The sequence below is a fragment of the Oncorhynchus mykiss genome, chromosome 19 (assembly GCF_013265735.2).
Source record: "Oncorhynchus mykiss isolate Arlee chromosome 19, USDA_OmykA_1.1, whole genome shotgun sequence".
Taxonomy (NCBI): Eukaryota; Metazoa; Chordata; class Actinopteri; order Salmoniformes; family Salmonidae; genus Oncorhynchus; species Oncorhynchus mykiss.
This window is the reverse complement of record NC_048583.1, coordinates 49,413,783-49,429,603: the sequence shown is the minus strand read 5'-3', so window position 1 is coordinate 49,429,603 and position 15,821 is coordinate 49,413,783. Positions and strand designations below refer to the sequence as shown.

Below are 15,821 nucleotides of genomic sequence, written 5' to 3'. Positions count from 1 at the left end.
CCAGTGTCTGCAGTCGGAAAAGTTGTCGTCGTTTCCGAGGAGACGGAGAAGAGCATGAAGGTGACATGGCAGCCTGCACCCGGGAATGTTGTCAACTACCGGGTGACATACAAGCCGGCGTCGGGAGGGCGACAGCTGGCCACCAAGGTGCCCGCTGGGACCACCAACACCATCTTGAGACGCTTAACGCCCATGACCACCTACGACATCACAGTGCTGCCTGTGTACAAGCAGGGAGAAGGAAAAGCAAGGCAAGGAGTAGGAACCACACGTACGTTGGTTTATCATTAACCACAACTGAACTGTGCTCTGTGATGTTTACGTTAGGTTAGGGGAGTCTTGTACAGTAGTTAGTCACTGGAGGGTTATGCAGACTCATATCAAGTACTTATCATCATCAACAACTAAATCTTGCATAAAACAGATGCTTGCAGTAGGATAGCCCAGGAGAGAATGGATCTCCAAATAGGCAGCTAAGTACTAGGATTTTACTAGTAATTGTAATAGTTTAGCCACATTTTACTTTCACTTTATATTCATCTGTTTATATCAAATCTTAATTTTCTCTGTTCCAGTGTCACCGTACAAAGCTCCTAGAAACTTGCAGACCTCCGAGCCTGCTAGGACCAGTTTCAGAGTGACCTGGGACCCCGCTCCAGGGGAGGTCAAGGGCTACAAGGTCACCTTCCACCCCATTGGGAATGATATAGACCTGGGAGAGCTGCTGGTCGGACCCTATGACAACACTGTGGTTCTGGAGGAGCTCAGGTAGGCTTATCCTTGGACTGGAATGTAAAGTATATCAGATGGACTGTCACATGTAATGTATTACTTTGCACAGGTACTGTAGTTTGAGCTATGACGCATTTTCATTAGTTCAGCAATTTGTTGTGTCAGTCTCTCAGTCATATCTCTCAGACAAACTGACAAACCTGTTGAGATGAATGAAGTGTAACTGATTTAAGTTTGTCTCACAGGGCTGGTACCAAGTACACAGTGAGTGTGTTTGGGATGTTTGAGGGAGGAGAGAGCCAGCCGTTGGATGGAGAGGAAAAGACTACTCTCTCTGATGCCCCTGAACCACCACCATATGATGGAGGTAATGCCTACTCTCAAACCCCTCCTACATGAATAATCACAGCCGGCAACAGCAACACAGCACTACACATGAGACTACACTGGAAATAATTGATCTCATGCACAGCCAATCAACAACCGTGGGCACGGCAGCCATGTTAAAAAGTAAAGGGTCATGCGTAAGGTAAATATTTGTATTCAGGAATCGTATATATAAAAAGCTGTGATCCATTTTAGAGGCAAAGGCGAAATAACACATTTTCCTCAAAGAACCCAACAACCCTAATGGCCTATAGGATTTTTAAAATTGTTTTATTAATCTCCCTCATGATACTTAAGGCCAAAGTGTGGGTATACATTTTTAATCCCTCTCCCATAAAAACAGATGAGTTGCCCTAAATGCCTTTTCTCAAAGCTAATTGTCTCACCAAATAACAGATTTAACGACTGTTCCATCTGTTGGCTGCTCGCTTTTTTCATCACTTTGGGTTCCTCTTTCTTTTTCTGGATCCTGCGGCAGCTAAGAGCAGTAGAATTGAAAAAAGGTGAAGCTGTTTGCAATTACCAGTGTTTTACAACCTACCGGGTGTGAGCACGTGGCGTGGTGCAGGGCAGTGAGTGACAGGAGAGGAGAGGAAAGAGAGAGAAGGAGGAAAATGTTATGTGTTTGATGGAAGACTCCAGAGAGGCCAGTCTGACACTCAGCTGACTGGAAGGCCTCCTCTAATAGGGAGCAGATACAGTGACAAGACCCAGTCAGCCAGTCAGCCAGTCAGTCAGGCAGCCACCCACCCACAATAATATAATTTAATAAAGTGGACAGAACAACCCTTCTACACCCCATTTCCACCTTTCTCCTTACCCAGTACTTCTCAATTCAGTCCCCCCATCCACAATCCTGGAGGAGTGAGATTAAGAAGGGAGTGAGGAGAGAGGGATTGGGTCTGAAGTAATCCGTTCATCAGCCTCCCTCAACTCTGAAGATATTTTACACCAGACAGTAATGGAAATTTGTCTCCTTTTCCACATTCAAAGTGTTTTTTCCTGTAAATTATAGATAACCGTTCTTTGAGTCACATATACATTTGTGCTGTAACGCACAAGTAAACAAAACATTGAATTTACAGTGCCATAAACAGAGACTGGATGTGAATTTATTTATTTGGTGAAATGCATATTGCAGTCAAAGGACAAACATCTGCCGTGGCCGATAAATCTTCCCCTTGTAGTCTCGCCCGATAGCCTTAGATAATTGTCTTTGTTACGACTGTGTAGCTAACTAAAACAGCCTGTAATCCGAACGACACACGGTTCAGTCACACTCCGCGGGACATCTATTTATCTGTGGGCCGCATGGGGAAGGAAAGACTAGTCTGTAAATCAAACATCATGTAACCTGTTTTCAATTGCAGACAGTGGCAGATTGCACAATGTCTGTGTGCGGCTGCTGTGTCTGCAGTCTTAACGGACTGGGGACGAGGCCTTCTTCTCATCCCACAGGTGTCTGGAAAACAGTGAGAGCTGTGCCAGTGAGGAATGCACAGTATCTCTCACCAAGGAGACCCTCGTATATCATGTCAGGAGAGCTTATTTTTGTTGTTCCCCGGGAGAGGCTGAGCAGTGGCCAGTGAAGAACACTCCTCGGACACACAGAGAGAGAGAGAGAGACAGAACAGTCCCAACTTGTTGGAAGAAAAGAAGACAATAATTATATCGGCACCTGGAAATGAAATGTGTATGATGAAAATAACTTGTAACCCTAAAAATGGAATAGAAAGTGTTTTTACTGCTTGCTTTTAAAGAGAAATATGTTTTTTTTTCTGTTTGGGAAGTGTGTGTGATGTACTGTGAATCAATGGCAACAATGTAATGTCAATGACCTCTTTTCTTTCCTACTCCTTCACCTCTCTTCACACCCATGCATTATTAAACACCTCTGAGCCATCTCCATGACATGTCTGACCTCATAACTTCACCTGTAATATAACGGAAACTGCATTATAATAACTAGAGCCCATCACTGTTCTGTTCTGTGTCTCTGACCTGTAACCTCTGACCCCTCAGATGTGGTGTGTAAGACCAAAGCCCGGGCTGATATAGTCCTGCTGATCGATGGCTCCTGGAGTATCGGCCGTCTGAACTTCAAAACCATTCGCTCCTTCATCTCTCGCATGGTGGGAGTTTTTGACATCAGCCCTGACAGGGTCCAGATCGGTAGGTTGAACCTCAGTGTGCCTAAGGTCTCACAGGATATGAGCATTCCTGCTCCCTGCTGTAGATAACACTATTGTAGCTCCACTCTCCAGTAATTCTGTAGGTGTTATAGTGTTGTGTAGATTTACATGGCATCTGATCTGACAGAGGCTCTCTGTGTGTTTCTCCCAGGTCTGGCCCAGTACAGTGGTGACCCTAAGACTGAGTGGCACCTGAATGCCCACAGGACCAGGGCTTCCCTGTTGGAGGCTGTAGCCAACCTGCCCTACAAAGGAGGCAACACACTCACTGGTACTGTACTTAATCTATATCTATAACCTCAATGCAGACATTACTGTTTTATACTGTTAACTCTATCATGTTCATGCTTGTATTGGCTACTGAAGAAGGTTCCAGTTCGTAAACTTCACAATGGAAACTGTGCCACTGCTTTGATTCTTGGCAGCTGAGCTGTTTGTGTGATAGCCAGAGGGTGAAGGGAACTGAACTCAATTGTATGCTCCATTATGCAAATAAAACGTTGTTGTTCCTAAAAGGCTCACAATGTATTTTATAATAATCTGCATTCTGTTTAGCCTTGTTGGAAAGGCCTCAGAGAAATTATTAAACCGTATATATCAGTGTGATAAATAAATGTTTCTGTCTTCGTTGCAGGTTTGGCTCTGAACTACATCCTCCAGAACAATTTCAAGGAGAATGTTGGGATGAGACCCAACGCTCGTAAGATCGGAGTGCTGGTCACTGATGGCAAGTCTCAGGATGACATCATTGCCAACTCCCAGAACCTGCGTGACCAGGGCATTGAGTTGTATGCCATCGGTGAGTCTCTGCCATCTTCACTGGGAACTTTTCCCTTTCTTCTATTTTGACTTGATAGGACATCTGACACTCCTTGTATCCATCTCAACTTGAATAATGACAGTTATCTTTGTCGTCTTGAAGTAGCGTGTGAATGCTCGAGTTGCCCTAGAATAATTGCTCTAAGACGGGATAGCTGACTTGACAGTTGTCCCTTGTTGACTCCTCCTAGGTGTGAAGAACGCTGACGAGAATGAGCTGAGGTCCATCGCCTCTGACCCGGAGGAGATCCACATGTACAACGTGGCCGACTTCTCCTTTCTGCTGGACATAGTGGATGACCTGACTGACAACCTCTGTAACAGCGTCAAGGGACCAGGTACCTTCAGCCTTCCATTAAACTCCTTGTCGTGACTGTTAATAAGGTGGCAGTCTTATTGGCTATGCAGGTTAAACCCCTTAGTCTTAATACTAGTGCTAAGGCTTATATTCACAAAATGTTCCAGAGCGGGAGTGTTGATCTAGGATCAGTTTTGCCTTTGATTTCATAATGAATAAGAGGGGAGAGCTGATCCTAGATCTTTGAGACTCTTTGTGAATACGGGCGACGATCTCGATCTGTGTGAGGCTGTAGTTATGTAAACAGGGTTTAGGTCATGGCTAAGAGAGACCCTCAATAGAGTTGCAAGTCTGGAGCACCAGAGGAGACTACACAAGGAGCTGAATGCCAGCTTACCACTGGAAATAATATAGAATCTAGTCCTCTTTCCCCCGATGCTCTATTTTATCCTCTCTGAAATCAGAAATAGTCAGCTCCTTAAACAAATGAATGAGCTGGAACTGGATACTATGTTTTTTTGAAAAGGCTTAGACGTGACGTGCAGCCGTCTGGAGTAAAGAGTCTTTGTCTGTCTGTCAACTGGATTTTCTGCTAGGGAGCTGTGTCCAAATCTGTGAAAGACAACTCAAATGCTTGGTAAACAACAGGTGTAGACTAACAGTGAAATTCTTAAATAGGGGTCCTTCCCAACAATGCAGAGAGAAAATAGAGAAATAACAGAAAAGTAAAACATGTAATAATAAAAGCTTAGTAAATACACAATTAGTTATGATAACTTGGCTACATACACGGGGTACCAGTACCGAGTCCATGTGCAGGAGTACCAAGTAGTTGAGTTAGATATGTACAGGTACATATACAGTTGAAGTCGGAAGTTTACATACACTTAGGTTGGAGTCATTAAAACTTGTTTTTCAACCACTCCACACATTTCTCGTTAACAAACTATAGTTTTGTCAAGTTGGTTAGGACATCTACTTTGTGCATGACACAAGTCATTTTTCCAACAATTGTTTACATACAGATTATTTCACTTATAATACACTATATCACAATTCCAGGGAGTCAGAAGTTTACATACTCTAAGTTGACTGTGCCTTTAAACAGCTTGGAAAATTACAGAAAATTATGTCATGGCTTTAGAAGCCTCTGATAGGCTAATTGACATCATTTGAGTCAATTGGAGGTGTACCTGTGGATGTATTTCAAGGCCTACCTTCAAACTCAGTGCCTCTTCGCTTGACATCATGTGAAAATCAAAAGAAATCAGCCAAGACCTCAGAAAAAAATTGTACACCTCCACAAGTCTGGTTCATCCTTGGGAGCAATTTCCAAACGCCTGAAGGTACCACGTTCATCTGTACAAACAATAGTATGCAATCTGTACAAACAATAGTATGCAAGTATAAACACCATGGGACCACGCAGCCGTCATACCGCTCAGGAAGGAGACGCATTCTGTCTCCTAGAGAAGAACGTACTTTGGTGCGAAAAGTGCAAAGGACCTTGTGAAGATACTGGAGGAAAAGTGCAAATCAATCCCAGAACAACAAAGAGTCTCTGAAGATGCTGGAGGAAACAGGTACAAAAGTATCTATATTCACAGTAAAACGAGTCCTATATCGACATAACCTGAAAGGCCACTCAGCAAGGAAGAAGCCACTGCTCCAAAACCACCATAAAAAAGCCAGACTACGGTTTGCAACTGCACTGGGGACAAAGATCGTACTTTTTGGAGAAATGTCCTCTGGTCTGATGAAAGAAAAATAGAACTGTTTGGTTGAAAAAGGGGTTGTGGGGGTGTTGTGGGGGACTTTGCTGCAGGAGGGACCGGTGCACTTCACAAAATAGATGGCATCATGAGGAACAAAAATTATGTGGATATATTGAAGCAACATCTCAAGACATTAGTCAGGAAGTTAAAGCTTGGTCGCAAATGGGTCCTCCAAATGGACAATGACCCCAAGCATACTTCCAAAGTTGTGGCAAAATGGCTTAAGGACAACAAAGTCAAGGTATTGGAGTGGCCATCACAAAGCCCTGACCTCAATCCCATAGAACATTTGTTGGCAGAACTGAAAAAACGTGTGCGAGCACGGTGGCCTACAAACCTGACTAAGTTACACCAGCTCTGTCAGGAGGAATGGGACAAAATTCCCACAACTTATTGTGGGAAGCTTGTGGAAGGCTACCTGAAACACTTGACCCAAGTTAATACATTTAATGCAATGCTACCAAATACTAATTGAGTGTATGTAAACTTCTGACCCACTGGAAATGTGACGAAAGAAAGAAATATAAATATTTAAATAATATAAATAATAAATATAATTCTGACATTTCACATTCTTAAAATAAAGTGGTGATCCTAACTGAGCTAAGACAGGGAATTTTTACTAAGATTATACATGTCAGGAATTGTGAAAAACTGAGTTTAAATGTATTTGTCTAAGGTGTATGTAAACTTCAGACTTTAACTCTAACTAGGAATAAAGTGACATATAATAAACAATGAGATCCTATGCTTTGGGTTGATTTGATAGGAGGTGGCCCCGAGGCACCCACTGACCTTGTGACCTCAGAGGTGACCCACTATTCGTTCCGTGCCAGCTGGACAGGCCCTGAAGGTCCAGTGGAGAAGTACCGTGTGGAGTACATGACCTTGTCTGGACGCCCTCAGCAGGTACATACCTTTAACCTCCACACTAACTCAACCCTATCAAAGACCAACCCCTCTGTTTACTCTTCCCTATCAGCCCCCCAAACCCCTCTGTCACTCCCCCTCTGTCAACCCCCAAACCCCTCTGTCACTCCCCCTCTATCAACCCCCAAATCCCTCTGTCACTCCCCCTCTGTCAACCCTCAAACCCCTCTGTCACTCCCCCTCTATCAACCCACAAATCCCTCTGTCACTCCCCCTCTGTCAACCCCCAAACCCCTCTGTCACTCCCCCTCTATCAACCCACAAATCCCTCTGTCACTCCCCCTCTGTCAACCCCCAAACCCCTCTGTCACTCCCCCTCTATCAACCCACAAATCCCTCTGTCACTCCCCCTCTGTCAACCCCCAAACCCCTCTGTCACTCCCCCTCTATCAACCCCCAAACCCCTCTGTCACTCACCCTCTATCAACCCCCAAACCCCTCTGTCATTCCCCTCTATCAACCCCCAAACCCGTCTGTCACTCCCCCTCTATCACAAACCCCTCTGTCACTCCCCCTCTATCAACCCCCAAACCCCTCTGTCCCTCCCCCTCTATCAACCCCCAAATCCCTCTGTCACTCCCCCTCTGTCAACCCCCAAACCCCTCTGTCACTCCCCCTCTATCAACCCCCAAACCCCTCTGTCACTCACCCTCTATCAACCCCCAAACCCCTCTGTCATTCCCCTCTATCAACCCCCAAACCCGTCTGTCACTCCCCCTCTATCACAAACCCCTCTGTCACTCCCCCTCTATCAACCCCCAAACCCCTCTGTCCCTCCCCCTCTATCAACCCCCAAATCCCTCTGTCACTCCCCCTCTGTCAACCCCCAAACCCCTCTGTCACTCCCCCTCTATCAACCCCCAAACCCCTCTGTCACTCACCCTCTATCAACCCCCAAACCCCTCTGTCATTCCCCTCTATCAACCCCCAAACCCATCTGTCACTCCCCCTCTATCACAAACCCCTCTGTCACTCCCCCTCTATCAACCCCCAAACCCCTCTGTCACTCACCCTCCAACAACACCCAAACCCCTCTGTCACTCCCCCTCTATCACAAATCCCTCTGTCACTCCCACCTGAGGATGGAAGCAAGTTGTAAAGGTTTTGTTCTCAATGACTTACTTTGCTAAATAAAGATAGAAGAGATGACATACTATAAGTATTCACCCTGACCCCACACCTACCCTACATGTAGCTTTGAGGACATTATGGGCAGGTTTGTGGGAAGACTTTTTCATTGTCCTGGGTTTAGTTCTAGCCTCTGATCTGCCAGATACTAGAGGGAAACCCCAGAAACTCTCCCCACCTCCCTTCCTCAAGCTTGTGTTGGCTGCTCAGTATGAGGGTGTTTGGTAAAATGGGTTTGGCAGAGGGTAAGACCACAAAATACAAGGCTTTCAATTAAAGGTTTGTTTTGTTTATTTCATATCCCTTTATCTGACAGCTGCAGGGTATTGGCTCCAGTGTACTAGAATGGGGTAGCTAACTTCCAACTTCTTGGAGTCCAATTTCATTTTTCTAAGTATTTATTTTATTCCAACTCTCATGGCTTTGTGATGCAGTGGTCTAGTGTGTGATCAAGGTTTTGTTTGTTTTTTACTCTTCTAAATAGAAACAGAGTGGGGCGGAAAGTGTGGAGTTTGTTCAAAGTTCCCACAACCAATTTCTGACCTACCACCTGGATTCGGTCCAATGTAGCAAAATTTGAAAGATAATGAAATTGGAACCCTACTTTTGAGAAAATGGCTCATGAGTATTTTGGTACAGCTACTGGAGAGTTCTTCTTTGTCTACACCCATTCAACATCGTTCACACCCTCTTAAGCCGTAGCCACACCCATCTCTCGAAGGATTCACAGTGTAGTAAACAACCAAAGATTTCAAGACTAAAAGTAGTGAGAGTAGAAGCAAAAAGTAGTAGTACAAATAAACTTTATCTAGTCCTTGGCCTATATCCTAATCTGACTTTGGTGCAGGTCATACTGTTCTTCACATTACCGTATCTGGTAAACAAACAATATATAAAATAAAATCTTAATGTATTTGTCACATGCGCATGATACAGAAGGTGTAAACTGTACAGTGAAATGGTTACTTGGATAGTGGAGTCTTTTGTTTATACATGTAGCTAGCTACTTAGCTAGCTAAACAATTAACCATAATCCCAACTCTAATGCCGCGTTCAAAACAACTGGGAACTAAAAAAAAAAAAGACTGGGAAAAATCGATCTGAATGGTCATCCAACTCAGAATTCCAACTCTGGAACTCGGGCCTCTTTCTAGAGCTCCTACACAGATCATACATGTAACGTTAGCCAACGAGCCAGCTAGCTAAAGTTAGCTAGCTAGTTAACAGAATACTTTAACTTGCAATGAAAATGACTTTCCACGAAATTGGAAACATATAATATCTAAAAATGTCACTTGACTCTTGCCTGTATACATGGATGAACTCTTCTCCCTTTGTCATGCATGCCACGGTTGCCCTTAGTTTGAAGATGTTATCCGGAGACAAATGTTTTATACAACAGACTCTCTCCGCATTTGGCAATCATCTCTCTGCTTCCACTGGGCATTCCACTGATTTCAAAACTGTTATAAACAGAAGCATGCTACATGGCAGACCAATGCAAACTCAACTCTCGGCATGTCCAGCCCACTATTGTCTCGGCCAATCATGGCTAGTGGGAAGGTTCCTGTATTTTCCATGGCTAAACCAACTAGGCTCGTTATTTAACAATTGCATTCATATTTACAAAAGGCATACACATGAAAGTTCACGTTCCAGCAAGCATTTCTGAAAAACATTTTTTTTAAATGCCTCTCCTGTAAAGTAGTGACGTGCAACATACGCCTAGCTTCCAGAAACGGGTCATATTTGTGGTTCAATGAAGACCACTAGCATCAACACAGGAAATACCAATAGCTGTACTTTGTTGTATTGTTTGGCTTATTTGTCCTCCAACAGAAACCAACCTTTCCATGCTTGTCAATGGGGTTACTTAAAATAGCCATCCAAAGTCATTCTACAACCTCATACTGTATTCGCCTGGTTCATGTTTACTCTTGTTGTCTGGGTGTAGATGTTTGTTGATGGCTCTGTGACCACAGCCATCCTACCTAACCTGAACCCACTGACTGAGTATCTGGTCAACGTCTACTCTGTCATCGGAGAGGAGAGCAGCAACCCACTGAAGGGCGCTGAAACCACCTGTGAGTCCTAATCTGTTTTTCTGTGTTCTTCTTTAAAACCACTATACTGTACCTGTCTGTCCATTACTGTCCTTTAACATACCTGTGTGTCCCACACGTAATCTCTATAGGATCAACAATGGATGTCTTTGAGACTGTAAAACAAGTATTCTTTCGTTACATTCAGCACACCACTGTGACTTTATAGATGTTCCTGTGGTGCTTGTGCGGTCCCTGTTTTCAACGTTAAAGAAAGAACCACACTGTCTTATTTATGATACCATATAAGGCTGATATTATTGTAATCAAAGGGGGAAACACTGTTTCAAACTCAAAACCATGCTGTTATTCGGCGCCCACTATGTGCATCAAGAATGAGAGAGTTTTTTTTATGTTGTTCTTCACTATTTTATTTGTCCTCTAGAATAGCGTGATTTTATGAAGCAATTTTCTTTATGAGTTATTTCTCCATAAAAGCTCCTATAAAATACCTCATTGTTTAGTTCTCACTACTTGAATAACCACATGAAATCTGCATGGCTACGTTTCACTGCAAACATTTAATTTTTGGGATTGTGTGTGTTTAGAATCTAAGTGTTTCCCTTTCCCTCTTCCCATGTCCAGTGCCCCTCAGCGCAGTGAGGAAGATGATCATCTATGAGGAGCGTCCCACCACCATGAGGGTGAAGTGGGAGGAAGCAGTGGGTGCCACGAACTACATGCTACTCTACAGAGCCATCAACGCCACAGAGCCCTCCGTGGAGAAAGAGGTGAGACGGCAACTGAGAGAGAGAGAGAGAGAAAGAGAGAGACGCCAGTCCAACTGCTGCACTGACACACATACACAGATGCTGCCAATGACCGGATATACCGGTCCCCTGCCAATGTCTCCTGACAGCATGCAGATGTCAAGGAGCAGTGATGAATAACTTTCCTTTTATGGATGCAGAGACAACAAAACACAGAATTATTTATTACATTTTTTTTTTTACTCTGGCATGATATTAGTTCCTGAGGTGTCAAATCAAGAGGATTAGATCGTCTGTAGTATTGGCAAACACTTAGATAAGTTATATGACACTGGACACTGCCTAAGACCCTTCATCTGTGTTAACATGTTCATCCAAACTGCCTGTCTGAACGACAGTGAGCCTTGTAAAATAATGTTTGTTCCGTCATGGTACTCCCTGCAGATGAGAGTTGGAGGGGACACGACTGATGTCCAGTTGGTGCAGCTGATCCCCAACACGGCCTACACTCTGTCCATCTTAGCCCTGCATGGACAGTCAGCCAGCGACCCTCTGACCGAGCAAGGAGTCACATGTACATACAGAACAGTACTCTTCTACCTTCAAATGTTGTTATTAATGTTTTTGTCAGTGCCCTAAGGGAGGGTAAGGCACGACAGGTCCTAACTCGTATAGAGTAAATCAGGTCTCCTCACTCCCTAGTTTATGGAATGAAAGGGATTAAAGTAATAATGGAATTTGGTGAGCCTCATGTTCTATATCTCTGTCCCCTCTGTAGTGCCCATGCCCCCTGCGGGAGAGCTGAGGGTCAGAGACGTTACCCATAGCACCCTGAAGATGAACTGGGATGCTGCTCCAGGTGCCGTCCTCAAATACATCGTCACCTACACGCCTGATGAGGGAGAGGCCAAAGAGGTGAGATACGACAATCACAATACATCTGTTGGATACAGACGGCAGTGAAAGGAATACTCTGTACTCTACATACTCCCTCTGGGGGCAGAAACATATGCTTAGCTCTCTCTCCTACTGGTCACAGCAGACACCAGCTCCTGTGCTGAGCACATTCTCTGTTTATGTCAGCTAGCAGATTGATATTGATATTTTTTACGCATCATTTGCGATATGACATTAGACAGCGTAATGGGAAGGGCAGCTGGTGAGAAGGGTATGCAGTGGACCTCTGGGTCTGTGCTATTTGACCGGGAGCCTGGTGGAAGGATTACACCACTGGACCGGAAGCCTGGTGGAAGGATCACACCACTGGACCGGGAGCCCGGTGGAATGATCACACCATTGGACCAAGAGCCTGGTGGAAGGATCACCCCACTGGACCGGGAGCCTGGTGGAAGGATCACACCATTGGACCGGGAGCCTGGTGGAAGGATCACACCATTGGACCGGGAGCCCGGTGGAATGATCACACCATTGGACCAAGAGCCTGGTGGAATGATCACACCATTGGACCAAGAGCCTGGTGGAAGGATCACCCCACTGGACCGGGAGCCTGTTGGAAGGATCACCCCACTGGACCGGGAGTCTGGTGGAAGGATCACCCCACTGGACCGGGAGCCTGGTGGAAGGATCACCCCACTGGACCGGGAGCCTGGTGGAAGGATCACCCTACTGGACCGGGAGCCTGGTGGAAGGATCACCCCACTGGACCGGGAGCCTGGTGGAAGGATCACCCCACTGGACCGGGAGCCTGGTGGAATGATCACACCATTTGACCAAGAGTCTGGTGGAAGGATCACCCCACTGGACCGGGAGCCTGGTGGAAGGATCACACCATTGGACCGGGAGCCTGGTGGAAGGATCACACCATTGGACCGGGAGCCCGGTGGAATGATCACACCATTGGACCAAGAGCCTGGTGGAATGATCACACCATTGGACCAAGAGCCTGGTGGAAGGATCACCCCACTGGACCGGGAGCCTGTTGGAAGGATCACCCCACTGGACCGGGAGTCTGGTGGAAGGATCACCCCACTGGACCGGGAGCCTGGTGGAAGGATCACCCCACTGGACCGGGAGCCTGGTGGAAGGATCACCCCACTGGACCGGGAGTCTGGTGGAAGGATCACCCCACTGGACCGGGAGCCTGGTGGAATGATCACACCATTTGACCAAGAGTCTGGTGGAAGGATCACCCCACTGGACCGGGAGCCTGGTGGAAGGATCACACCATTGGACCGGGAGCCTGGTGGAAGGATCACACCATTGGACCGGGAGCCCGGTGGAATGATCACACCATTGGACCAAGAGCCTGGTGGAATGATCACACCATTGGACCAAGAGCCTGGTGGAAGGATCACCCCACTGGACCGGGAGCCTGTTGGAAGGATCACCCCACTGGACCGGGAGTCTGGTGGAAGGATCACCCCACTGGACCGGGAGCCTGGTGGAAGGATCACCCCACTGGACCGGGAGCCTGGTGGAAGGATCACCCCACTGGACCGGGAGTCTGGTGGAAGGATCACCCCACTGGACCGGGAGCCTGGTGGAATGATCACACCATTTGACCAAGAGTCTGGTGGAAGGATCACCCCACTGGACCGGGAGTCTGGTGGAAGGATCACCCCACTGGACCGGGAGCCTGGTGGAAGGATCACCCCATTGGACCGGGAGCCTGGTGGAAGGATCACCCCACTGGACCGGGAGCCTGGTGGAAGGATCACCCCACTGGACACGGGAGCCTGGTGGAAGGATCACCCCATTGGACCGGGAGCCTGGTGAAAGGATCACCCCACTGGACCGGGAGTCTGGTGGAAGGATCACACCACTGACAGAGATTTCAGACTAAGGAACATTAGGAATGACCTCCTGTACCAAATGCCGTGATCGTGCGATTCCTGAGTACTGAAAAGAAACAGAGAAGTTTATTGTGCATTTAGAAATATGTTTGGGGTACTTTTCCAGTGCAGTATGTTTGTGCTTGACTGTCATATATATATATTTTTTTTTTTTATTATTTTTTTTTACTTGATTGTTTATCTTTCTCCACCTCTGCGTGTGCTAAGGATTTACACATGAAGTGGAGATAACATGCTGTCTCGTCAGATGTATACAAAGACGCCCACAGTTTCTCTCACAGATTCTTTGGAACTCATCAATGAGAATGGAAAATTACTTTGGAAGGCATTCAACATGACCATGATGAGGAAAACAGAATTACTCATGACAAACCCTAACCCTCCATTTACAAAATAATGCAATAGTTATTCAGTTGTTGATACAGGTAAATGATTTAACATGGTTTACACTGGAATAATGTGACAGACTGTAGAGCTTGATGTAAACAAAGATGTTGTTTTGGTCTGCAGCTTGAAGTGGGGGGAGGTGTGACCTCCAAGGCCTTGGACAACCTGATCTCTCAGACTGAGTATGTCCTGGCTGTCACCCCCATCTACAATGATGGAGCTGGAAACCCCATGCTCAACACAGCCATCACAGGTACAGTCACACAGCGTATGTGAGGGTTAACACACTGGGGTTACACTCCATGGAAGTCCTACTCAGTACTATAGGCCTAAAAAACTTTTGGGCCCTAGTTATAAGGTATATTGATGTTTTTTTTATAGGGTATAGTAATGTCCTAGTTATAGGGTATATTGATGTTTTTGTTATAGGGTATAGTGATGTCCTAGTTATAGGGTATATTGATGTTTTTGTTACAGGGTATAGTGATGTCCTAGTTATAGGGTATATTGATGTTTTTGTTATAGGGTATGGTAATGTCCTAGTTATAGGGTATAGTAATGTCCTAGTTACAGGGTATAGTGATGTCATAGTTAGAGGGTATATTGATGTTTTTGTTATAGGGTATGGTAATGTCCTAGTTATAGGGTATAGTAATGTCCTAGTTATAGGGTATAGTGATGTCCTAGTTAGAGGGTATATTGATGTTTTTGTTATAGGGTATAGTGATGTCCTAGTTATAGGGTATATTGATGTTTTTGTTATAATGTATGGTAATGTCCTAGTTATAGGGTATAGTGATTTCTTTGTTATAGGGTATAGTGATGTCATAGTTATAGGGTATGGTAATGTCCTAGTTATAGTGTATAGTGATGTCCTAGTTATAGGGTATATTGATGTTTTTGTTATAGGGTATAGTCATGTCCTAGTTATAGGGTATATTGATGTTTTTGTTATAGGGTATGGTAATGTCCTAGTTATAGGGTATAGTGATTTCTTTGTTATAGGGTATAGTGATGTCATAGTTATAGGGTATGGTAATGTCCTAGTTATAGGGTATAGTAATGTCCTAGTTATAGGGTATATTGATGTTTTTGTTATAGGGTATGGTAATGTCCTAGTTATAGGGTATAGTAATGTCCTAGTTATAGTGTATAGTGATGTCCTAGTTATAGGGTATATTGATGTTTTTGTTATAGGGTATAGTGATGTCCTAGTTATAGGGTATATTGATGTTTTTGTTATAGGGTATGGTAATGTCCTAGTTATAGGGTATAGTGATTTCTTTGTTATAGGGTATAGTGATGTCATAGTTATAGGGTATGGTAATGTCCTAGTTATAGGGTATAGTAATGTCCTAGTTACAGGGTATAGTGATGTCCTAGTTATAGGGTATATTGATGTTTTTGTTATAGGGTATGGTAATGTCCTTGTTATAGGGTATAGTGATTTCTTTGTTATAGGGTATAGTGATGTCATAGTTGTAGGGTATGGTAATGTCCTAGTTATAGGGTATGGTAATGTCCTAGTTATAGTGTATAGTGATGTCC

At 44.9% G+C, this 15,821-nt stretch overlaps 1 protein-coding gene across 3 annotated transcripts in view; it reads left to right on the top strand.

Annotated features, from left to right (window-relative positions):
• The window catches only part of LOC110498058 (collagen alpha-1(XII) chain), an 88,501-nt gene that overhangs the window by 25,804 nt on the left and 46,876 nt on the right, over positions 1-15,821 (top strand). For 2 of the 3 annotated variants that reach the window (XM_036954993.1, XM_036954994.1), the window contains exons 16-28: positions 5-271; positions 576-768; positions 978-1,099; positions 3,142-3,291; positions 3,463-3,582; positions 3,946-4,110; positions 4,322-4,468; positions 6,973-7,112; positions 10,216-10,345; positions 10,949-11,094; positions 11,518-11,647; positions 11,852-11,988; positions 14,397-14,526. In XM_036954993.1, the coding sequence (XP_036810888.1) occupies positions 5-271; positions 576-768; positions 978-1,099; positions 3,142-3,291; positions 3,463-3,582; positions 3,946-4,110; positions 4,322-4,468; positions 6,973-7,112; positions 10,216-10,345; positions 10,949-11,094; positions 11,518-11,647; positions 11,852-11,988; positions 14,397-14,526 (1,977 nt within the window). The remainder of the gene's footprint in view (positions 1-4; positions 272-575; positions 769-977; positions 1,100-3,141; positions 3,292-3,462; positions 3,583-3,945; positions 4,111-4,321; positions 4,469-6,972; positions 7,113-10,215; positions 10,346-10,948; positions 11,095-11,517; positions 11,648-11,851; positions 11,989-14,396; positions 14,527-15,821) is intronic. The other variant, XM_036954995.1, reaches the window with a different exon arrangement.